Source organism: Hibiscus syriacus, unplaced genomic scaffold (assembly GCF_006381635.1).
Source record: "Hibiscus syriacus cultivar Baekdansim isolate YM2019G1 unplaced genomic scaffold, ASM638163v2 tig00110831_pilon, whole genome shotgun sequence".
Classification (NCBI taxonomy): Eukaryota; Viridiplantae; Streptophyta; class Magnoliopsida; order Malvales; family Malvaceae; genus Hibiscus; species Hibiscus syriacus.
The window spans coordinates 1231491-1255447 of record NW_024062882.1 but is presented as its reverse complement, the minus strand read 5'-3'; the positions used below and the strand labels follow the sequence as shown (position 1 = coordinate 1255447).

Here is a 23957-nt window from a genome sequence, read left to right as displayed (position 1 = left end):
TATTAGAAATTCCGCGGGTAAAGTGGATGTCAACGGCTCGCGTCTCTCAGCTTTTGTTTGCGGAATTGGGGATAACAATGGTGATTTTAGGGACGTCGAAGGAAAACCCGAGGGATAACATGGGAGACGATGCCAGATCCTCATCTCGATCTATCTGCCTTAGGTAAACCTATGAACTTGTTTGATTATCATGCTTAAATACACTGGAATTGTTTGTTTAAAAAGCATGCTCCAATCTTTTGCTTGCTTGAATTCCCTTTACAAAAATATTATTTAGGTGATTTTTAATCGGTCTTGTTGATCACGGGATCATTATAGTTGTATCATAACACGATTACCAGTCCTTATAGTTCTATAATAAACACGCCAATAATTGATGGATAACAGATTCAGAAAACAAATCATCCGCTGAAAAGAGCCGATTCCCGCTCCGTCCCCTCATCAACAATTGCTGTCATTGGCCTTTAATGTTACACACAGTCTTCTTTAGTTTGTGCATTTCGATATACACGATCTGTTCCTAAGAAGAGAAATTTCTCATTTGATTCAAACTTGCTTCGAATGCAATTCTTTCTTAATGCTCGATAAGATTTGTATGCTTTATAAGATAAACGGTTTCTGCATGTGTTAACCACCTTCTACTGGCCTAAGTTACTCTTACTCTGGTTGATTGGCGGGTATGATATTTGCCTGAATTGTGTATATTCAATAATTTTCAAGATATTAAAGGATCATACCTACATAATCATGTTTAAATATGCGTTGAAATAGTCGCGGTGAGTATTTTAGGGGAAAGAAAAAGTCTGAGCAGTATAGTTTGTGGCTTGTCTATGTTACTCATCTCAGGTAGTGTCGAATATGATAGTGATTGTTTTAACTTAAGAATGTCCAATTCGTTCTATATTTTCTTTATGGAAGGAGGGTTTTATTCCCTCCAGGTACTTCAGAAAAATGAAGTCATAAAAACACGTCATTTTATGTACTTATATCAGAAGAATCGAACATTTATATATATTGATTTATTGGTGCACATCTAGTGAATGGTCTGGCCATAACAGAGTCATTTACTATAGTATTGGACTATACCTCCTAACATACCTGTATAATCTTACATAGTAGGAACCCAGGACTGGAATAATCTCATTTAAGAAGAATTCCTGAAATAGGATGGCATCTAAATATATACTCTTTACATAATGAACGAATGGAATGAAAGGGGTCAGAAAAACCATGCCCACAACACAAATGGAAACACCATAAATTACCTATAAACTAAACTTGGCAAACATCATAAGCAGATTGGACTCTGTTATTAGATGGCTTGCCAATCTGCAAACAACTGATTGGAGGGACAGTAGGGTGGTCAACTCTCCGAAAGTTTGCCAACAGAATGGATCATACAGGTGGTAGCTTTCCTGCAGAGGCTTCAGCTGAATGGAAGATAAAGTGACGCCTATACATGGAAGGCTGTCACTGCAGGCTAAGTGTACAGCTTTACTGTGTATGTTCCTCTTATTCTTTCATAGGTGATTCCCGATAGAGAGACTGCAGCCGTTTGGTTCTTACATGTTCTTTTGTCACAATAAAATTGATCAATCACAATTGGAAGTTGGACCTCAGAAACTTGAATGTTTGAGAACAGAACCCCCTGAACATTGCCCGATCCCCCCTGCAGAAGTGATTTGAAGTTATACGCTAGAAACTGCTTACTAGCTACCTAGATTCATAAGAACATATAATCTTAGGAACTGAAACTGATTTCCCCAGCATTGGAATGGATAGGATTTTTAGGCCCATATAGTGTGATGAACTATAATTTATCTAAATTTTTTGTGCCCCTCTTTCCTTTTCTTGTTTTTAGTTGTCTTCTTTTTTCACTTGTAAATCATGTATTTGAGTATGCCGGTGGCTTGCAATTTATATCATCTGAATCCATTTTGTTAATAAATTATGGCTAAAGTACATTTACTTAAACCATTGCTCTATTCCAAAGTGGGAGTGAAGATTTTAACGTGTACCTGCCATGTCTTTATTCTGACACCATTCATTGTGTTATGCATGATAATATCTCGGACAGTAATGTTTGAGACACAGGCTTTTGTATTATCCTTCCCCAAGCTTCCAATGCTGATTCCATGCCCTGGTCCACAGTTCACATTGTGAATGTATATGTTTGAGCATCCTGTTTGTATCGAAATACAATCGTCTCTGAAGATACTAATTTTTTTATCCATATTATTATTATTATTATTATTATTATTATTATTATTATTATAAATATATTATAAAATTATTAAAAATAAATAAATAAAAAAAATATAATTACAGGCCCAATTACAACTGGACCGGCCCAGTTACAAACCAACCAGAGTCGGTCCAAATCCAACCAGAAACCCTAAATATTTGGGTTTCCAGTTAGGGTTTCCTAACCCTAATCTAAACCAGCCGCCTCATCACAACCGTTGGATCTGGCAAGATCCAACGGTCCACATGGTTCCAGAGAGAAACCCTAGGGTTTGATACCCTAGGGCCACGCGGCGCCGCTCCAGCTTCCACGCGGCTGCCGACAGCCCTCACCGCCTCCGCCGCTGCCACGTCCCAACCGAAGACTCCAGAAGATCATATACCAGCCGTCCACGCCACGGCTACTCGGTGAGTCACCACTGGTAGTTCGGTGACTCACCGAGAGCCCTTCTTCGGACCGGTCCGACAGCTACAACGGTGGTGGCTATAAAAGCCACCACCCATCTGCGAAAAAAAAAAAGAGGACAGAGATATAGAACGAGACAGAGAGAAAAAAAAAAAGATAGAGAGACATAGAAAAAAAAACAGAGAATAGAGAGACATAGAAAAAAAAACAGAGAAAATACAAACTAATACCAACGATCTCAGCAGAAAACCAAGAAAAAAAAAAGAAAAGGAAGAAGAGACTTACCGAGAAAGCCTCGACCACGGATCTCGCCGGATACAACAAAAACCGAAGGTATATTTGTAGATCTGCTCCGATTGGGAGTCGTTTAACGGGAAAAAAGTATCGGGACCGTCATTAGGACGGTCCGATCTACATTTAGATGTAAAAAAAAATTTTCCGGCCACCGAAGACGGTGGCCGGCGGCGGTGGTTCACGGCGGATGAACGCCGGCTAACGGCTGCCGGCCGGCTGAGCTTCTCTCAGTTTAGAGAGAAGACAGAGAATTCTTCTCTCTGTTTGAGAGAAAGAAAAAAAAAGAAAGAAGAAATGAAATGGCTGGCCCTTCGGGCCAGCCGATTTGGACTCTTATAGTCCTTCCCGAACGACGTCGTTTCGGGAAGGACTATGCGCGTAATTATGAAATAGTTAAACCCCGTCCGCAGTCCTTCGTATTTGTAAATTTTACATTTTAGTCACTAAATTGAATTTATAATATTTTTAATTTAGTCTTCGAATTTTAATTTTATTTATTTTAGTCCTTCATATTAAAATAATATATATTTAGGATAAATTACAGATTTAATCCATTAATTTTATAAATAATATTTTAATCCTTAGTTTATATTTTTAATTTATTTATTCTAATATCCAAATTTTAGATAATTTTATTTTAGTCACCAAATAAAGAAATAACATATTTAATCCCTGTAATTTAGATTAATTATGAATTAGATTTTAATTTTATTTTTTCGTTTATTTTATATGTTTTCATTTATTTTATTGTTTTAAAATATTGTTTAGTGGTATTTGTATTTTTATTATATTATTAAATATTTATTAATTATTTTTATAAATATGTAATAAATAGTATTTTTTTTTTAATATTTATTTTTAATATTGAAGAAAAAGGACAGTCTTAATACAACTGGATGTCCTATTCTGATATTTTAAAATTAAAAAGTAAACCATATTATTTAAATTATATTTATCAATATCAAAGAAAAGAGCTGTCTTAAGGCACCTAGAAGTTCTTTTCGGATATTTTTAAATAAATATTTTTTATATAATTTGAAATAATAGGATATAAATTAAATATATTTTTGAATTTTTAAATTTTAATAATAGAGACAATTTATAATTAAAAAGTACCATTTTGGGCGTTTAGGGTGCTAATCCTTCCCTAAACGTAACCGACCACGAATCCCTTTTTATTAAAAAGAACGAATTTTTGGTTATAAAACGCAGATCAGTTCATCTTTTAAATATGGTTTTCTTAAAAACTCTTTTAAAAGATAATTTTTAGGTATTCGACCTACCTGATCCAAAAGGCCGATGGCGACTCACAAATTATTTTCAAAATTATTCACATCAATTTCCCCGCCGAATTTAATATTTCGTGCCCGGACGAAAACCGGTTACGACAGCTTGGCGACTCCGCTGGGGACTGGTCAAACTTTTAAAAAATCAATTATAAATTGTCTCTATTAATTAAAAATTTATATATTAATTTTTAATTCTTTCTTTTCATTATTTTTATAATTTTTATGTTTTATTTTATTTGCATATTTTATTTCAGTATTTATTTTTATGTCAAAGGTTTGAACATTTCTCCTCACACACAACACTTGCATTGCATTACATAAAGCTCTATAATTGAGTTGTCCCTTTTAAGTGGAAGTGAAAGCGACGTCTTCGTGAGAATTTATTCTCCGTGTCAGACCTAGCAAGTAACTTTCGGGGTTCATATGCTCTATGTCTTCGTGAGAATTTATTCTCCGTGTCAGGCATAGAAAAATGTATCCCCTCGAATTGAACTCGATCCAATTTAGTCTGTAATGGACTAGGATTGAGGGTTAGCAACCCAAGGGGGCACTAACAAGGACAATTCGGGTACCTTTTACTCCTAGATCTGAAACCTTGCATATAAAAAAACCTTAGAAACTCTTCCAATCCGAAGTCATGCCGAAATTTTGTCCAAAATAGGTGTACACACAGGAGAAATGAATTATGTCTTTCCTGTTAATTTATTTATTGTTTAAATTACACGTTTATTTAAATTATTTAAATTTAGAAAAGCATGTTTAAATTAAATAAATGTTATTATTGAATTTTTTATGTAAACTAATTTATTTTCTTTTTTGTGTGTTCTTTATTTTTCTGTTTGCATTGCATCATACAGGATAAAAGACATTGTCCTTGTGTTAATTGTCTCATTGGAAAGCCTTCATCTATGGATAAAAAGTGTTCAAATCAAATAATTCTGAACTCAGAAGTAAGACAGTGGGCTGAGGATTTACAAAGACAAGAAGGAGACAGTCTGCAGGATGATTATGTATCTGACTTGGCCAGTTATGCTTCAGTTTCACTAAAAAGAAATGATATGCAAGATTTGCGAAGCATTTGGGAAAGTTGGGATTCAAACAAAAAATTGCAGTTTTATCAGATTACGGAGACATCCCATATCTCTCTATGTAGAAGTTGATGATGAATTACTCCGAGCCCTAGTTCAATTCTGGAATCCAGGGTACAATTGCTTCACTTTCAATAAGGAGGACTTGGTCCCTACTATTGAAGAATACACAACTTTGCTACATATCGAAGGGGCTTTGGAGAATCGAATCTATTCAAAGTCAATTAAAACTCACCCTTCGAGTTAAATTAGCAAAATTGCCGGAGTATGAGAAGAATGGGTAGCATCCCGTACAAAACAAAAAGGCGAAAGCGAAGGCATTGCTTGGACCAACATCAGAGAACTTATTCAGAGCCATCCAGATATTAAAGTACGATTCGATCTATTTGCTCTGGGTATATATGGTATGGTCATCTTCCCAAAAGTATTGGGATATATTGAAGCTGCAGTGGTAGACTTGTTTGAACAGCTACGAAGAAGATAATCCTGTTTCTGCAATCCTAGCAGAAACCTTCAGATCGTTAAATGCTTGCAGAAGGCTAGGAGGTGGATGATTCAGGGTGTACTCAGTTGTTATGTTTGGATCCGTAGTCATTTCTGGAGAACAGAAAAGATTTCATACCGACGCTTAATACGGATTATTCACCATTAAAGAATTTCTGGAGCAGGAATGGCCTAAAGAAATTAAGAAATATGGATTAATGCCTTTCGAAATCTGCAAAGCAATGACGTTATTTGGAGCCCCGTGGCAAATACAAAGGGATTCATTTACAAATGTGTGATTACAACTGGATAATTTGCTCGGATTATGGGGAAATTGGATCACCACTTCTGGTTATAAGACAGTATGAAGGTCGTCAATTTGTACCTGTCACTGCTGGACTACAGTCATGAGTTTGCATTCCACAGCAAAAATTATAAAAGAAATCATGGAACCGTTACAGCTTGGAAAACAACTTTTGATCCGAGCTAAAGCAGCAAAAGAAATGTTAACTCCTGATTATGAAGAATGGATCTGTCAGGAAAAACGAAAATATTCCTCTACCAGATCAAAATGAGGATATTTCTATGGAAGATCGCATCAAGGTGGTTCCTCAGAGATGAAATCCTGAGAGCTGATTTGAAGCAGAAAGAGAAGGCTGGTCGAAAGAGTTAGAGCAAATGAGACAAGATAAGCTATGTTGGGGTTGACATTGACTTTCATTCTCACAATGTGTAATGTTGAGAAAGATAAAGAAAAAGGTGAGGATGAGTACAGAGCCTTACAGAAAGATTATCAGGAGTATATAAATCCCGAAAAGCATGGACCCAGCAATCGACGGTACAAATGACCAGGAATTGAACATTGAGAAAAGACGAGTTGAAGATCTGAAAGGAAAGATAGCCGTCTACTCAAAAGCCTGGAAAAAGGAAAGCAAAAAATGGAAGATTGAGGTGACAGGAGAGAGCGAATTATAAAACACAAGGCTGAACGCCGCAGATCATGAATGAAATGCAAAGAGAAGGATCGAGCCAATATTTAGAAAGAGAAGAATGAATCTTTGATAAATTTGAAGGCGAGAAAATATCATGTTCAAGGGATTGAATCTGAAATGAACCAGTTGATTGGAGCTTGAAGTCAGAGACAAAAGATGGAAAATCCAATATTGAAAAAGAAAAATGGAATAGAAAGAAAAATTTCAACACCAGACTTGAGGTAGAACAAGTGGCTAGCAATTGGATGCAAAGATGCAGAAACAAAGATGTTCAAATCCAGAGCTTAATCAAAGAACGCAGGAAGCACAAACAAAACTGGAAGAAGATCTGGATCTCAGAAACAAAAATCAGAGTTTAATGCTTACATTTTGCAACTTGAGGAATCGTTGTTTCAAGAAAGGTTCGTTAGGCCTAATGATCTCAAAGAAAGTAATGAAGAAAATGCTTCACTGCGAAGACGCATTAGAGATCTTGAAAAATTTGCACAATTGTCAAATCAGGATCACTGAGTTAGAGCAACTCTTGGAGAAATGAATGACATGGCAAAGTCAACTGAGTTTATGTTGAAAGAATGAAGAAAGAAGTAATATGGTGTTCGAGGCATGGTACAATGAGCGAAGTTGCCAGATATGTGGAGAACTAGCTGTTGAAGCCAAAATAATGAGCATCATGTGATCCAGTTTCTAAGTGCGGAAAGAAGGTGTCATGGTTAATGAAGGAATTATAGAGCTTAATAGGAAAGCTACGCCTTATCGTAGTTATAACTATTATAAAGAAACTTTTGTATGCCGATGAAAGTTTTCTATACAGTTAACTTTTTTGGGATCAATATTTTTACAAACATGCATTTTGCATACATTCATCATTCATTCATAATTTTCGCTATTATTTTTTATTTATTAAGTTAAAATTCATTAATTAAATTTGAAAAATAATATTATTTTTCAATCGTAGTTACTCTGGCCAAAAGAGAAATACTACATCACTACGTACTAGACAAGCTACTAGAGATTATGGAGATAAAACAGCGTATTGAGGAACACATCATAAAGAACAAGAAGAAATGAGAATGAAGTTGGAAAAATTGAAGCCAGTATTGCAAATTCACAAGACAGTATGATGAAGATAGAGGACATGTTTAAAAGGCAGGCTATCAGTGGAAAAATGCATGAAAATCCTGTATCTTTCGACCAGACCATATATCCTCTAGGTTTTTCACCAGAACCAATTTATCACTGGTACTACCCTATACAATCAATGCTCGTACATCTGCATTACAAGAGCTAAACCACATGAAGATCAACAAGTGGATCCTGCATCTTCAAGCAAAATCCGCTTATATCCGATGTGAAAATAAGGGATCTTAATACTGAGCATTTAATCTCAGATTTGAATGAGCTGAATGAGAAACAAAAAGTAAATGAAGAACTGACCAGACAGATCAAGAGCTTAGAAGAACGAATGAAATCCGTGGAAATAACTGAATCATCTATGGATTTGATGCCAGTGAATTGAGTTTGGTTCCAGACCTAATCCTCCCTATCAAGTTTAAAGCTCCCGAATTGATAAATATAACGGTACTACATGCCCTTCATCCCACATTACTATGTTTTTGTCGAATGGCAGGATATGTGAAGGACGAAAAATTGTTAATTCACTGCTTCCAGGATAGTTTGACAGGACCGGCTTTAAAATGGTATACTCAATTGACCAAAGCCAACATTAGATCTGGAAAGATTTGGCTAAAGCATTTTTAGAGCAGTACCGCCATGTGACAGACATGGTCCCTGATAGATGGACTCTCCAAACTTGGAGAAAAAGAATAATGAAACATTCAGACAGTATGCCCAGAGATGGCGTGACACTGCGGCCCAAGTTCAACCACCTTTGTCAGAAAAAAGAGGCCACAGTGATGTTTGTCCATACATTGAAGGCTCCTTATTTAAACCACTAATGGGGAATGCAACTAGAAATTTTGCAGATTTGGTCATTTCTGGAGAATTAATTGAAAATGTCTTGAAAAGTGGCAAGATTGAATTAAATGATGGGTCTGGTTCCAAAAGACCTACGTACCGGAAAAAGGAGAATGAAGTCACAATGCAATTCTTACAGCAAGATTCATCGAAAGTGTTACAATAACCCAGCCAAGGTTAAGAAAGAGGAAACAAACACTAATCGAGCAGATTCCAGAGGATCTCGAAAGGAAAATGAAAGGTTATCTTTTACACCTTTACCAGTACCATATGCAGAGATCTATGATTCGCTGTTAAAAGCAGATGTTATAAGGCCCTATCTTTTGGTTCCCATGCAACCACCATTCCCTCCTTGGTATGATACAAAGGCACACTGTGTTTACCATGAAGGAATTACAGGACATTCTATTGAAAACTGTCTAGCATTCAAAAGGGTGGTTCAAAATTTGATCAACACTGGGAGGAATTCAATACACCATCCGCATCAAGTCATCCATTGCCAAATCATGGAGATAAAACGTGAATGCAATTCAGGAAGAGAACAGAAAGAAAGCAAAGACTGACATTTCTGAAATTAAATCTCCATTTGTTTGGATATTCCAACAGCTTTCTTTAGCCGGTATAATTCCACAACAATTCAGGCCAAAGCAGAATGAAGGCAAGAATTATTGTGAATATCATCAGGAGAAAGGGCATAAAATTCAACTATGTCCTGAGTTTAGAAACTTGGTGCAAAAATTGATAAACAACAGAGAAATAGAATTCTTTGAAGAAGAACCCGGAAAAAAGAAGATGTTTTTTGCTCATCAGATTCTAAACCAAGTCAAAGAATAAATGATCCTGTGATCTTAATGTGAAATCATCTACGGCGATTCATGCACCAATAAAGCCAAAAGTAGTTATTACCACTCCTCTACCATTTCCATACAAAGATACCCGCAGGGTACCTTGAAATTATACTACCAATGTTTCAATGGTAGGAGGATCTGTTTCTCTAGATAAACAGAAGAGAAAATACAGAGTTTGGGTACCACATCGACGTCTGAAGCAGTGAGCGAGGTCGGTTTCTTTACAAGAAGTGGGAGATGTTATTCTCCCGAGACATCCAATGCTTCAGAACAAATGAAAGCAAAAGGAAAAGCCATGGCAATACCTCAGAAGGTATTTGAAGATGAATCCCTTCCAGCATTCAATGAGCCTGTGACAGAAAAACAAGCTCAAGAATTTTTGAAATTCCTGAAACATAGTGAGTATAGTGTGGTTGAACAACTACACAAACAACAAGCGAGAATTCTATTCTTGATCTATTGATGAATTCAGAAGCGCAAGATGAATCCCTTCCAGCATTCAAGAGCCTGTGACAGAAAAACAAGCTCAAGAATTTTTGAAATTCCTGAAACATAGTGAGTATAGTGTGGTTGAACAACTACACAAACAACAAGCGAGAATTCTATTCTTGATCTATTGATGAATTCAGAAGCGCATAGGAATGCTTTGATGAAAATTCTCAATCAAACATTTATCCCCGAAGATATCCCTCATAAACTTGACAGAATTGTGGGACATAGCCGCTGACAATTACATAACGTTCACAGATGATGAAATACCAGAAGGCGGAATGGGTCAGTAAAAGCTTTGAACATCACACATTGTCATGGTCATGTGTTGCCAGGAGTATTGATTGACAATGGATCTGCTCTCACTTGATGCCTCTAGTTACACTTCAAAGAATGCCTATGGATCAATCACACTGAAGAGTTATCAAATGTGGTACGAGCATTTGATGGTACTCAAAAAGAGTGCTTGGAAAATGGAAATACCGTTGCTAATCGGCCCAGTCGTGTACAATATTGACTTTGTGGTGATGGACATCCCCCCCACATATATTGTCTATAGGGAGGCCATGGATTCATTCAGCAGGAGCCGTTCCTTCTTCATTACATCAGAAATTGAAATTTGTTGTTGATGGACACTAATATGCGTCAGTGCTGAAAGAATCATTGCGTCTATAACAAGCGATGTTCCATATATCGACACCAATGATGAGGCTCTTGAATGCTCTTTTCGAGCTCTTGAATTTGTAAATGGCAACCTTTGCAGAATGAAGCAAAATTCCATATCCCATATTGTCTGATTGCACCAATGACGGTACAACAAACTTTAGGATCGGAGCTAAAACTGGGAGAGGTCTAGGAAAGAATCTTCAAGGGATTTCAGTTCCTATCAGTATAAAGAAAAAAGACCGTTTTGGGCTAGGGTTTAAGCCCAATCTTCAGCAAAAGAACAAAGAGATGAAAAGAAGATGTGAAGACAGAAAGACAAAATTGAAAGAGAGAAATCCTTTGGAAACACATGTCTTTCCCACAGTTGAAGACAACATCAGATCAGGGGGAACAATTATGTAGAACAGCAGCTTGTTGAAGCCTTTAAGAAGAGAAGTTGACGAAGATCAAGACATAGTTGAAGAAGCTATGAATGGATTATTTGTCAACATGATCATGATACAACAAAACTGGCAAACTTGGATAGGATTCGACCATGTCTTCCTGGAGAAACACTCACCAATTGGACCACTGAAGATCTTCCTATAGTTTTTATATTAATGCAGAGTAATATTCAGAACTAATCTTTATGTTTAGCTCAAAAATATGAAAACTTTTTGTTATCTTGAAAAGAAATTTGTTAATAGGAACTTTCTTTAAAATTTTCAGATGGCAATCATTCTTACATTTTCTTTACATTTTCATTTATTTATTTCATAAATTTACTATATTCTTTCGGAAATATGTCCGACTTAAAATTTGCAGTGTCACCATGTTAATAGCATGTTTATTCCTAAATTTATCCAGTGATAATTTAGAGCAGCCCATATGTCTGGAAGAAATCAATGGTTTGAGGATGACTGGAATGTGATATTCCTACTGAACTATTAGATTAGTAGAAAAGAAGACAAACAATTCTACCCTACAAAGAAGAGGTTTGAGACTGGGAATTTGGGAACAGTGAAGAAAGAAAAGAGGTGAAAATTGGCACTACTCTGACAATCCAGATAAAACAAGAATTGATAAATCTCCTTCAAGAGTTCAAAGATATATTTGCCTGGTCCTATCAAGATATGCCTGTTTAAGCACAGATAGTGATACACAAGCTTCCAATCAATCCAGAATATAAACCTTCAACAAAAGCTCAGAAGAATGAGGCCAGAAATGTTGTTGCAAATCAAGGAAGAAGTAATGAAACAGATCAATGCAGGTTTCCTACAGGCATCTAAATACCCAGAATGGGTAGCCAACATTGTTCCCGTACCAAAGAAAAATGGAAAGTTCGAATGTGTGTGGATTACAGAGATCTCAACAAGCTAGTCCGAAAGATAGCTTTCCCTTACCCACATAGACACATTGGTGGACAATACTGCGGGCATGCATGGTTTTCATTTATGGATGTTTTTCAGGATATAATCAGATAAAAATGAATCCTGAAGACATGGAAAAGACGACATTTAAACCATGTGGGTACATTCTGTTATAAAGTGATGCCATTTGGATTGAAAAATGCAGGGGCAACATATCAAAGAGCCAGGGTAACTTTGTTTCATGACATGATGCACAAGAGATTGAAGTATATGTAGATGACATGATTGCCAAATCCAGAACGGAAGAAGAACATATTCAAAATCTGAGAAAGCTTTTCCAGAGATTGAGGATATCAATTAAAGCTTAACCCCGCTAAATGCACTTTTGGGGTAACTTCTGGAAAACTTTTGGGATTTGTGGTCAGCAAAAAGGAATTGAGATTGATCCGATAAGTCAAAGCAATTCAAGATCTTCCACCACCCAATACAAAAAAGTTCGAGGATTTTTGGGAAGATTAAATTATATATCTCGGTTCATTTCTCATTAACTGACAATGTGATCCAGTGTTCAAATTACTTCGAAAGAATAATCCTGAAGTCTGGAATGAAGAATGTCAAGGAACTTTGGATATTATTAAGAAGTATTATCCAATGCCCCCATTTAGTATCACCAATGCCTGATAGACCATTAATTCTCTACTTGACAGTCTTCGAAAATTCGATGGGATGTGTACTAGGAGCATGATGAATCAGGAGAAAGAAAAAGCTATTTATTATCTGAGCAAGAATTACTGATTGTGAAGTTCGATATCCACCAATACAAAATTATGTTTGCCCTGGTATGGACTACTCGAAGACTCAGACAATATATTTTACCATACTACTTGGTTGATATCAAAACTTGATCCTTTGAAATTCTTAATGGAATCACCAGCTTTGACAGGCAGAATGGCTAGATGGCAGATGTTATTATCTGAGTTTGATATTGTATATGTCAACCAAAAAGCAATAAAGGAAGTGTCATAGCTGGATTTTCTGGCCAGTCGTGTATCAAATGATTATCAGCCTTTGAACTTCAATTTTCCCGATTAAGATCTGTTGTGCATATCTATGAATGAAGAAGTCAACAAATGATGATTTGCACTTGGAAGCTTTATTTTGACGGAGCATCTAATGCTTTGGGACGAGGAATCGGGGCAGTGTTAATTTCTCCAGAAAATGTTTTATTATCCCTTTACAAGTAGACTGGAGTTCTTTTGCCAATAACATGGCGGAATATGAAGCTTGTATCATGGGGGTTGAAAGCAGCTATAGAAGAAAAATCAAATTTCTCAAGATATATGGAGATTCATCTTTGGTGGTGTATCAATTGCGAGGAGAATGGGAAACAAAGATCCCAAATTGTTGAATACCGAAATTTACACTCGAATTAGTGAAAGAATTTGAGAAAATTACCTTCAATTATCTCCCTCGGAAGAAAATCAAATGGCAGATGCTTTAGCTACATTAGCTGTTATGTTTCAGGCAACTAAGAAGTTGATATGATGCCATCAAAATGCAAGTATATGAAATTCCTGCACATTGTTATAGTGTGGAAGAAGAGGTAGATGGTAAGAATGGCTGCTGGATATTTTCTTGATGGAGAGATTATGTATAGAAGAAGCAATGATCAAATGCTATTGAGATGTTTAAATACCAGCGAAGCTCGAAACGTCATTGAAGAAGTACATAGTTGAATATGTGGAACACATGAAAATGGTCTTTCCATGGCCAGAAAAATAAGAGATATGGATACTATTGGGCTACCATGTACACAGATTGCATGATTATGCAAGGAAATGTCATAAATGCCAGATATATGCAGACAAGATTCATGTACCCCATCTCCTTTACATGCAATGACAGCACCCTGCCATTTCTATGTGGAATAGATGTCTTGGGGCAATCACACCAAAAGCATCGAATGGACATTGTTTCATCCTTGTGGCAATTGATTATTTTACCAAATGGGTTGAAGCTGCTTCATACACCAATATTAAGATCCACAGTTTGTAAATTCATAAAGAAAGAGATAGTTTGCCGGTATGTCTACCAGAGAGGATCATTACAGATAATGCTCTGAACCTGAACAATAAAATGATGACCGAACTTTGTACACAGTTTAAGATCAAACATTCAAACTCAGTGCATATCGTCCAAAGATGAATGGGGCAGTTGAAGCAGCAAATAAGAACATCAAGAGAATCATTACAAAGACTACTGAAACTTACAAAGATTGGCACGAGAAGTTACCTTTTGCTCTATATGCACCGAACTACTGTTCGAACATCTACTGGGGCAACTCCTTTTTCTTTAGTCTATGGGATGGAAGCAGTCTTACCAATTGAAGTTGAGATTCCATCGCTTCGAATATGAGAGAAACAAAATTGGATGAATCTGAATGGATCCAATCTAGAGTTGATCAATTGAACCTTATTAAGGAGAAAAGATTGAAAGCTATTGATGAAGTCTCATGACAAAAAAGTACACAAGAGAATCCAAGAGGGTGATCTAGAAATCTTGCCTATACATAAAGATTTCCGTGGGAAATGGATGCCTAATTGGGAAGGGCCATACGTTGTGAAAAAGGCTTTTTCCGGAGGAGCGTTGATCTTGGCAGAAATGGATGGAAAATTCTGAGAATCCATAAACTCAGATTCTGTCAAGAAATATTATGCTTGAAGAAAAAAAAATTAATTAAAAAAAAAAGGAAAAAAAAAAAAAAAGAAAAAGAGGGTCAGGTGAAAACCCGCAAGGGCATCTTGTAACCAAAGGAAGGATTTGAGTTGAAAACCTGAAAAGGCGGCTCAAATACAGGTTGATATTAGGCATCTGGCAATTGAATCCTCTTAAGATTTTGACAGTTTGGAAGAAACTTCACATCTACAAGCATTTCGACAACGTTTGAGATCTTCCAGACAAAAGTTTACATCATTTCTCTAAATTGTATCAACTTGATTAATTTAGAAATACTTATGCTTATAATTTGTTGAGACATTTGAATTTTTATTCTTCTGTTTGCCATAACTTTGAATACAATTCTATCTATTTCAAGTTCAATTTATTGGAGATTCAATTTATTTTTGGAAATTCAATTTATTCTTTTCTATTGACTTAACATAATTTTGAAATAATTTAAAGATTTCTGAATATCACTTTATGTTAATACTTTTAAATATATGGAATACAAAGTAGGCAAATCATCACCATCTTAAAGCCATGAACATCAAGATTGTTACACGGGATGCTACCGACAACCAGGTCGAATCCGCTAAATCTACTCATCAATTGCTCCAACCGATCACCATTCAATTCTTGCACATCTGTTTTCAAAAATATACCAAGACGATAGAAGGTGATCTTTGCAGCACTAATTCCAACAAAAGGAAACAAGACGTTGATATCACTGGGAAATACGTTTCTATACAGATCCTTGTGTATGGTCTTTAAGGAAATCTAGAAGCATTTCCACTTCATCAGGTTCAAGTGGAGCAACTTTATTCCTTCCAACCCATACTAGATTCCATTTTCAGCACTCATTAAGAACATACTTCTGGACAATCGAAGGTGTCTCATTGTCATAAGCTTCAAAAGCCTTACAGATCCTTTCTGTCAATTTGGCACTTCCTGTACATGTTTATAAACAATTCAACCTTTTATATGGGCTCAATAGCATTTTCTGGAAGTGTTCTTTGAGTTATCTGATCTGGTTAGACAGAACCAATCATTGAATTAGGAAGATGAATGTCAATAGCATCTTCTGGAAGTGTTCTTTGAGTTATCTGATCTGGTTAGACAGAACCAATCATTGAATATATAAGATGAATGGCTCAATAGCATCTTCTGGAAGTGTTCTTTGAGTTATCTGATCTGGTTAGACAGAACCAATCATTGAATTAGGAAGATGAATGTCAATAGCATCTTCTGGAAGTGTTCTTTGAGTTATCTGATCTGGTTAGACAGAACCAATCATTGAATATATAAGATGAATGGCTCAATAGCATCTTCTGGAAGTGTTCTTTGAGTTATCTGATCTGGTTTGATAAAACCAATCATTGAATTTGGAAGATGAATGTCAATAGCATCTTCTGGAAGTGTTCTTTGAGTTATCTGATCTGGTTGGACAGAACCAAGCATTGAATTTGGAAGATGAATGTTCATAGCATCTTCTGGAAGTCTTTGAGTTATCTGATCTGGTTTGATAAAACCAATCATTGAATTTGGAAGATGAATGTCAATAGCATCTTCTGGAAGTGTTCTTGAGTTATCTGATCTGGTTGGACAGAACCAAGCATTGAATTTGGAAGATGAATGTTCATAGCATCTTCTGGAAGTGTTCTTTGAGTTATCTGATCTGGTTTGATAAAACCAATCATTGAATTTGGAAGATGAATGTCAATAGCATCTTCTGGAAGTGTTCTTTGAGTTATCTGATCTGGTTGGACAGAACCAAGCATTGAATTTGGAAGATGAATGTTCATAGCATCTTCTGGAAGTATTCTTTGAGTTATCTGATCTGGTTTGATAAAACCAATCATTGAATTTGGAAGATGAATGTCCATAGCATCTTCTGGAAGTGTTCTTTGAATTATTTGATCTGATTCAGTAGGAACCTCAGAACCAATCGTTGGAATTAAAAGATGAACTGCATGATCATCTTCATTAAGAAGTTTCTTTTCAAGCTTCTTTTGCTTATTCCCTTCTCAAAAATCATAGCCCAAATTTCACTTTTTCTTGTAATGGGGATCATTGCATAATGACTTACTATCTTTTACCAGAAGAAGGGCATCAGCAGCCTTAGTCATTTGCACAGCACATATAAAATTTATCAGTTCTGCAATTGATGAATCTGGACCACGTCTCTACATGGCTATTGAAGCTTCAGCATCTGAGAATCCCATTTTTGTCAAGTATAACAGTTTATTCTCTTCATCAGAATCAGAATTCAAGATTTCTTGGTATTAGAAGAACTATCGATATCTGTAAAATCATCTTGAAAGGTCACTTCATAATCAGATGAATTGTTATCAGACTCAACATGTTGCCTGAATGCAAGCTTTTCAAGAGCCTATACTATTGAGTTTTATTCTCAAGAGGTTTTGTGACATTATATCTACATCTACATTTGTCAAAGATGATAGATTCTCTGATTCGAAGAAGAAAGATCTATTGGGTTTTTTACAATTGAAGAAATACTCAATTCACCAATCTGAAATCAACAACTTAACATTCATGCATAATTTAGGCATTTGCAAAAATAGATGCATTTTCATTCATTTTTATTCTTGTTGAAATTTTAACAGGAATTTCAAAGATTTTAGCAAAGATTCAAATCCATCATTTGATGGATCAGCTTTTCCAGAAAGAGTTCATAATGAGAAGAACTCATCCGAAGAAGGAAGAAGAAGTTCATAATGAGAAGAATTTGTTCAACCTTTTACCTGAATCCATCATTTGGTGGATCATCTTTCCAGAGAAAGTTCATAATGAGAAGAACTCATCTGAAGAAGGAAGAAGAATTCATAATGAGAAGAATTTGTTCAACTTTTACCTTTCATCACTTGATGGATCATTTTTTCCAGAAAAAGTTCATAATGAGAAGAACTCATCCGAAGAAGGAAGAAGAAGTTCATAATGAGAAGAATTTGTTCAACCTTTTACCTGAATCCATCATTTGGTGGATCATCTTTTCTAGAGAAAGTTCATAATGAGAAGAACTCATCTGAAGAAGGAAGAAGAAATTCATAATGAGAAGAATTTGTTCAACCTTTTACCTGAATTCATCACTTGATGGATCATTTTTTCCAGAAAAAGTTCATAATGAGAAGAACTCATCTGAAGAAGGAAGAAGAAGTTCATAATGAGAAGAATTTGTTCAACCTTTTACCTGAATTCATCATTTGATGGATCATCTTTTCTAGAGAAAGTTCATAATGAGAAGAACTCATCAAGAGCTTATTCAACCTTTTGAATGACTCTATCACGGAAATGAGGTCATCATCATCCCCAGCAGAAAGTTCATAATTAGAAGAACTTATTTGGAGAGAGAGAAGAATTTATTCAATATCTCCATGATGATCAAAGTAAAATCAAATGGATAAAAAAATTTATTATCTTTTCATCTTTGCCCTATTCTTGTTAACACAAGAATGAGCAAAGAGGGGCAGCTGAAGATACTAATTTTTTTATCCATATTATTATTATTATATTATTATATTATTATTACTATTATATTAAATATATTAAATACATATAAATATTATTAAAATAAATAAATAATAAAAAATTAATTACAGGCCCAATTACAACTGGACCGGCCCGTTACAACCAACCAGAGCCGGTCCAAATCCAACCAGAAACCCTAAATATTTGGGTTTCCAGTTAGGGTTTCCTAACCCTAATCTAAACCAGCCGCCTCATCACAACCGTTGGATCTGCAAGATCCAACGGTCCACATGGTTCCAGAGAAACCCTAGGGTTTGATACCCTAGGGCCACGCGGCGCCGCTCCAGCTTCCACGCGGCTGCCGACAGCCCTCACCGCCTCCGCCGCTGCCACGTCCCAACCGAAGACTCCAGAAGATCATATACCAGCCGTCCACGCCATGGCTACTCGGTGAGTCACCACTGGTAGTCCGGTGACTCACCGAGAGCCCTTCTTCGGACCGGTCGACAGCTACAACGGTGGTGGCTATAAAAGCCACCACCCATCTGCGAAAAAAAAAAAAGGACAGAGATATAGAACGAGACAGAGAGAAAAAAAAAGAATAGAGAGAGACATAGAAAAAAAAAACAGAGAAAATACAAACTAATACCAACGATCTCAGCAGCAAGAAAACCAAGAAAAAAAAAGAAAAAAAAAAAGAAAAAGGAAGAAGAGACTTACCGAGGAAGCTCGACCACGGATCTCGCCGGATACAACAAAACGAAGGTTATTTGTAGATCTGCTCCGATTGGGAGTCGTTTAACGGGAAAAAGTATCGGGACCGTCATTAGGACGGTCCGATCTACATTTAGATGTAAAAAAAAAAAATTCCGGCCACCGAAGACGGTGGCCGGCGGCGGTGGTTGACGGCGGATGAACGCCGGCTAACGGCTGCCGGCCGGCTGAGCTTCTCTCAGTTTAGAGAGAAGACAGAGATTCTCTCTCTTTTGAGAGAAAGAAAAAAAAAGAAAGAAAGAAATGAAATGGCTGGCCCTTCGGGCCAGCCGATTTGGACTCTTATAGCCGAATTTCGGGAAGGACTTCGTATTTGTAAATTTTACATTTAGTCACTAAATTGAATTTATAATATTTTTAATTTAGTCTTCGAATTTTAATTTTATTTATTTTAGTCCTTCATATTAAAATAATATATATTTAGGATAAATTACAGATTTAATCCATTAATTTTAATAAATAATATTTTAATCCTTAGTTTATATTTTTAATTTATTTTATTCTAATATCCAAATTTTAGATAATTTTATTTTAGTCACCAAATAAAGAAATAACATATTTAATCCCTGTAATTTAGATTAATATGAATTAGATTTTAATTTTATTTTTCGTTTATTTTATATGTTTTCATTTATTTTATTGTTTTTAAATATATTGTTTTAGTGGTATTTGTATTTTTATTATATTATTAAATATTTTATTAATTATTTTTATAAATATGTAATAAATAGTATTTTTTTTTTAATATTTATTTTTAATATTGAAGAAAAAGGACAGCTAATACAACTGGATGTCCTATTCTGATATTTTAAAATTAAAAGTAAACCATATTATTTAAATTAATATTATCAATATCAAAGAAAGAGCTGTCTTAAGGCACCTAGAAGTTCTTTTCGGATATTTTTAAATAAATATTTTTTTATATAATTTTGAAATAATAGGATTATAAATTAAATATATTTTTAAATTTTTAAATTTTAATAATAGAGACAATTTATAATTAAAAAGTACCAATTTTGGGCGTTATAGGGGTGCTAATCCTTCCCTAAACGTAACCGACCACGAATCCCTTTTTATTATTAAAAAGAACGAATTTTTGGTTATAAAACACAGATCAGTTCATCTTTTAAATATGGTTTTCTTAAAAACTCTTTTAAAAGATAATTTTTAGGATATTCGACCTACCTGATCCAAAAGGCCGATGGCGACTCACAAATTATTTTCAAAATTATTCACATCAATTTCCCCGCCGAATTTAATATTTCGTGCCCGGACGAAAACCGGTTACGACAGTCTCCTGCATCGATTATTAGATTTAAGAGCTCAGGTTAGTTTAAACATTAAAATAAAATTTTATTTATTTTTGTCATGAGAACCTGCTTCTAAGCAAATTTAGACAAGAGGCTACCCTATTCTTCATTTACTTTAAATATCCATAACCGATGCATATTTAGATATGAGTGAAGGGTATGGTCTATCAAGACCCTCCAAATCCGTGGAAAACATTAAAAAATAGATTGACCATACCAATGTCTAACAAATACTTGTATCTGACACTCACATTTAAATCCGAATAACATAAAGTAGGGATCAAAACAGAAAGATCTAGTTGTAAGTGTGAGACAAAAGGAAAAGCTGAATGGTAAAAAACAAAAAATGTATCTTGTTGTCTGTGTAGTTCAATTCCAATCCTGTTATGGGTGGTTGATGCCACACCATTCTTTAGAGATTGACATGTGTAACTGATAAGTGATGGTAACCCTTGGAACTTGTTGATATTGCTGGCAACCACTTTTATCAAATTATTTGTGGGGATGGAGAACGAGTGGAGTGAAATTGTGAGCAGGATAAGATGTGATATGTTTCTTTCAGCTTCCTATCAAATACCTCAATTTAGCACTTTTTCCCCTACAATGCTGTCAATTGTTCACAAGTTCTTTATCTCAACCCTGTATCTCAATGTGACCCGCAGGTCCTTTTCATCTAGACTTATAGGGAACGTATTTGTATCTTCGTTCACTCTCGAATTTGAGTAACATAAGTCAAGACGAGCTCGATTGGCCTCACAATTGTCTTAACCGAATTTGGTATGAAAATGCAAAATATCTATTTATTTACTAGGAAGAAAGTGAAAAAAATTACCGCAGGCAAGATTAGTGCCATGAATTAGCACATCCTTGGAGTTCTGTAGGTGGATTCCATCTGTATTAGGACTGTCCCCGGAGATGAGATGGCCATATCGTGCACCACAACTCCAATGCAATTATCAAACTTCAGATGGAATTGGGGACTGTTTTGAATGGTTATGCCGGTGAATGTCACATTAAAGCTCCCATAAAACCTTAGTGCCTGAGCAACAGAGTAAAAAAAAACAATCATAGGGCTGCATAATCAGGAATAAAGATTGATTTTCCCCCTTTTATTTCATTGTTTGGAGCGGTCTTTACAGTTGGTTTGATGTTTGGCATTTTCCCATTGAGTTCATTTCTGATCTGCCACCCAATTTATATGAGAAAACATGATTAGTTTTACTGACATTCAACACTAGAGTTTCAGGTGCAACTGGAAAGCCGCAGTAGGTAATTACCGGCATCGGTGGCCTTTCTTGAACTGTTCTGTTTAATGGGATTATGAGTTTTTCTTCATCATCATATGGATCTTCATATGGTGCATCTTGCCACCACCCTGATCCTCTTCCATCAATAATACCTTTTCCCTGAACTGTTATGCCTTTCAGCTTTGTGAATTCAAGCCATTGTAATATACCTTTGCCCCATGGTTGAGAATCTGTCGGAGCAATAATTGTACCGTCCAGCTGAAGAAACAAAAATTTGGATTATTAGTGTTCGAGACCCATTTTGACACATACCGCCGAGACATAGGTACAGCAATATAACTCGAGTTTACCAATATTATTGTATCTGTTTCATTTTCCTATGTTAGTGTTTATCTGGATTCTCACATGCTTTTACCTGAAATACAATGTTTGCTTGACAGTAAGGACCGGAGAACGAAATGGGTCCTACTAGGAAGATGGATTCGGCCGGAACAACTACTGTCGATGCTTCCACCTTACACGCAGCTGCCCATGCGGCTTGGAATGCCTGCTTTGCACCATAAACAGAGAATAGATGAGTGCCACAATAAACTAAAAGTTATATACTTTACAGTTGAGATGTTGGTTAACACTGTTTGCTAGGGTAATTAAAATATTATTTTCTCTTCTCGTGACTAAACTACCTTAAAAGAGAATCTTTCTTATTTCGTAGTGGAACCCACAGGCCCCGTGTAGTCCCTTATTACCCCCAAAATTTCTTTCTTTTCCTAATCAAGTAAAAAGAAAGGATATGCCTTTTTGCTTTTGACACTTGAAGTTTCATGTTTAACGCATATTCATGCCTTTTTGTAATGATAATGATGTCAAATTCTTAAGCGAACATTGAGCATTGTATTAAAGCATAAATGAGAATTTGACATCACCTGGTGTCATCAGTTTCCCATCACCCTTGGCACCAAAATGCAGCACGTCGAAGACCTTAGACTGCTTCCCTTTCTGTGGCGGCGGAGTCAAAGGGACTTTCACTTTAGGCTTAGGAGGTGGAGGAACTTTAGCCTTTGGAGACGGCGGAGTAGATTTATGCGGAGGGGATTTAGGCTCGGATCCTCCATTATGGTAATTGTGATGACCTTGACCGTGACTATCTTTTGTTTTCTTAAACAGTGAAACTGCAGCAGCATGTCTTGTCTGCCTCCAATGCTTGCCTTTTCGAGCAATGCAGGTTTCTATACTTGAAGACCACACCAGAAATGCTACCAAAAGCATAAATGTGAGTCTTCTTAAGCTGATACTCTTCATTCTTTCTTTTATTTTGGTATATCTCAAGGTGGGAAACGAGAGGAGAAAAAGGGAGTGAGAGAAAGATTGCAATTGTGCTTGAGAGCCAAAATAAAAGAGCAGGTATTTAAATAGGGAGAGGAGTTATACGGACTATTCACACATTGAGAGGAAAAAAAATATAAATTCATATATCCTTGATGAAAATAAATATGGAATTTTAAAGTAAGCACATATGATCCGGTAGTTAAACTGTTTTTCTTTGTTAACTCATATTCTCTTAGACTATGGTGCACTGATACAGATATGGGGACGGACACGGGGATGAAGACTGGGACGAAAAATGACAATTTCTAAAATTATAGGGTACGGGGATGATAAGGTATTACATATAAAAAATTTAAAATTATAAATAGACGTAAAAAATCATGAATAAAGTCAATACTTCATAAAAAAATTTGGTGTAACACTCTAATTTAACCCTAATTAAAAATCCTAAAATAATTTTGGTGGCTAATTTGAAAATAATGAAAACTTGTTGCTAGATTTGAAAGTCCTAGAAAGATTAGGGACTAACTAACAATTAGACCAAAAATTCTTTAAATTCTATTCTCACTCTTCTTCCCCCCTCCCCGGCAGCCGCTTCCTGTTTCTTCCTTTTATTTTTATTTTTCTTTCTTTTCAAAAACCTTTTATGGCCAGCGATACTCTTGGTCCCCGATTCTCTCTCTTTCTTTTCTCTTTGGTCGGCGATAGTCCCTAAAACGTCCACAGGTCTCGATCGAAATGTCCTAGACCTTGTACGGCTGGATCCCGCCACCATGGCACGTCCCCGATACGTCCCATAATCATCTTCGTGCTAAGAACGTATCAGTACTTGAAACGCCCTTTGTTGTCCCCGTGTTTCTTAACTCTTATATCATGGATTCTAGATTCACTAGAATCACTCAATTCCTTCTCTAGAGTCCCTTTTTTTCCTTATCCCCTCTAAATAGAATTAAGATTAGATTTATAATTTATAT

At 35.8% G+C, this 23957-nt stretch overlaps 1 protein-coding gene across 1 annotated transcript; it reads right to left on the bottom strand.

Moving 5' to 3' along the window:
- Positions 1-1404: 1404 nt before the first annotated feature.
- On the bottom strand, positions 1405-22956 carry LOC120142781 (polygalacturonase At1g48100-like). The gene is made up of 7 exons (XM_039157286.1): positions 22581-22956; positions 22073-22248; positions 21688-21915; positions 21548-21592; positions 21243-21449; positions 2019-2209; positions 1405-1669 (listed from the first exon to the last, which is right to left on the bottom strand). Exons 1-5 carry the CDS (start codon positions 22954-22956, stop codon positions 21267-21269), a joined length of 1008 nt encoding a protein of 335 aa, XP_039013217.1. The 3' UTR covers positions 1405-1669; positions 2019-2209; positions 21243-21266.
- Between the last annotated feature and the right edge of the window lie 1001 nt (positions 22957-23957).

Coding starts and splice junctions, on each gene's coding strand:
- LOC120142781 (XM_039157286.1), bottom strand. CDS start 22,956: ATGAAGAGTATCAGCTTAAGAAGACTCACATTTATGCTTTTGGTAGCA. Junction 21,593..21,687: donor AAGAAAGGCCACCGATGCCG/GTAATTACCTAC, acceptor ATTGGGTGGCAG/ATCAGAAATGAACTCAATGG. Junction 21,450..21,547: donor TGCCAAACATCAAACCAACT/GTAAAGACCGCT, acceptor TCTGTTGCTCAG/GCACTAAGGTTTTATGGGAG.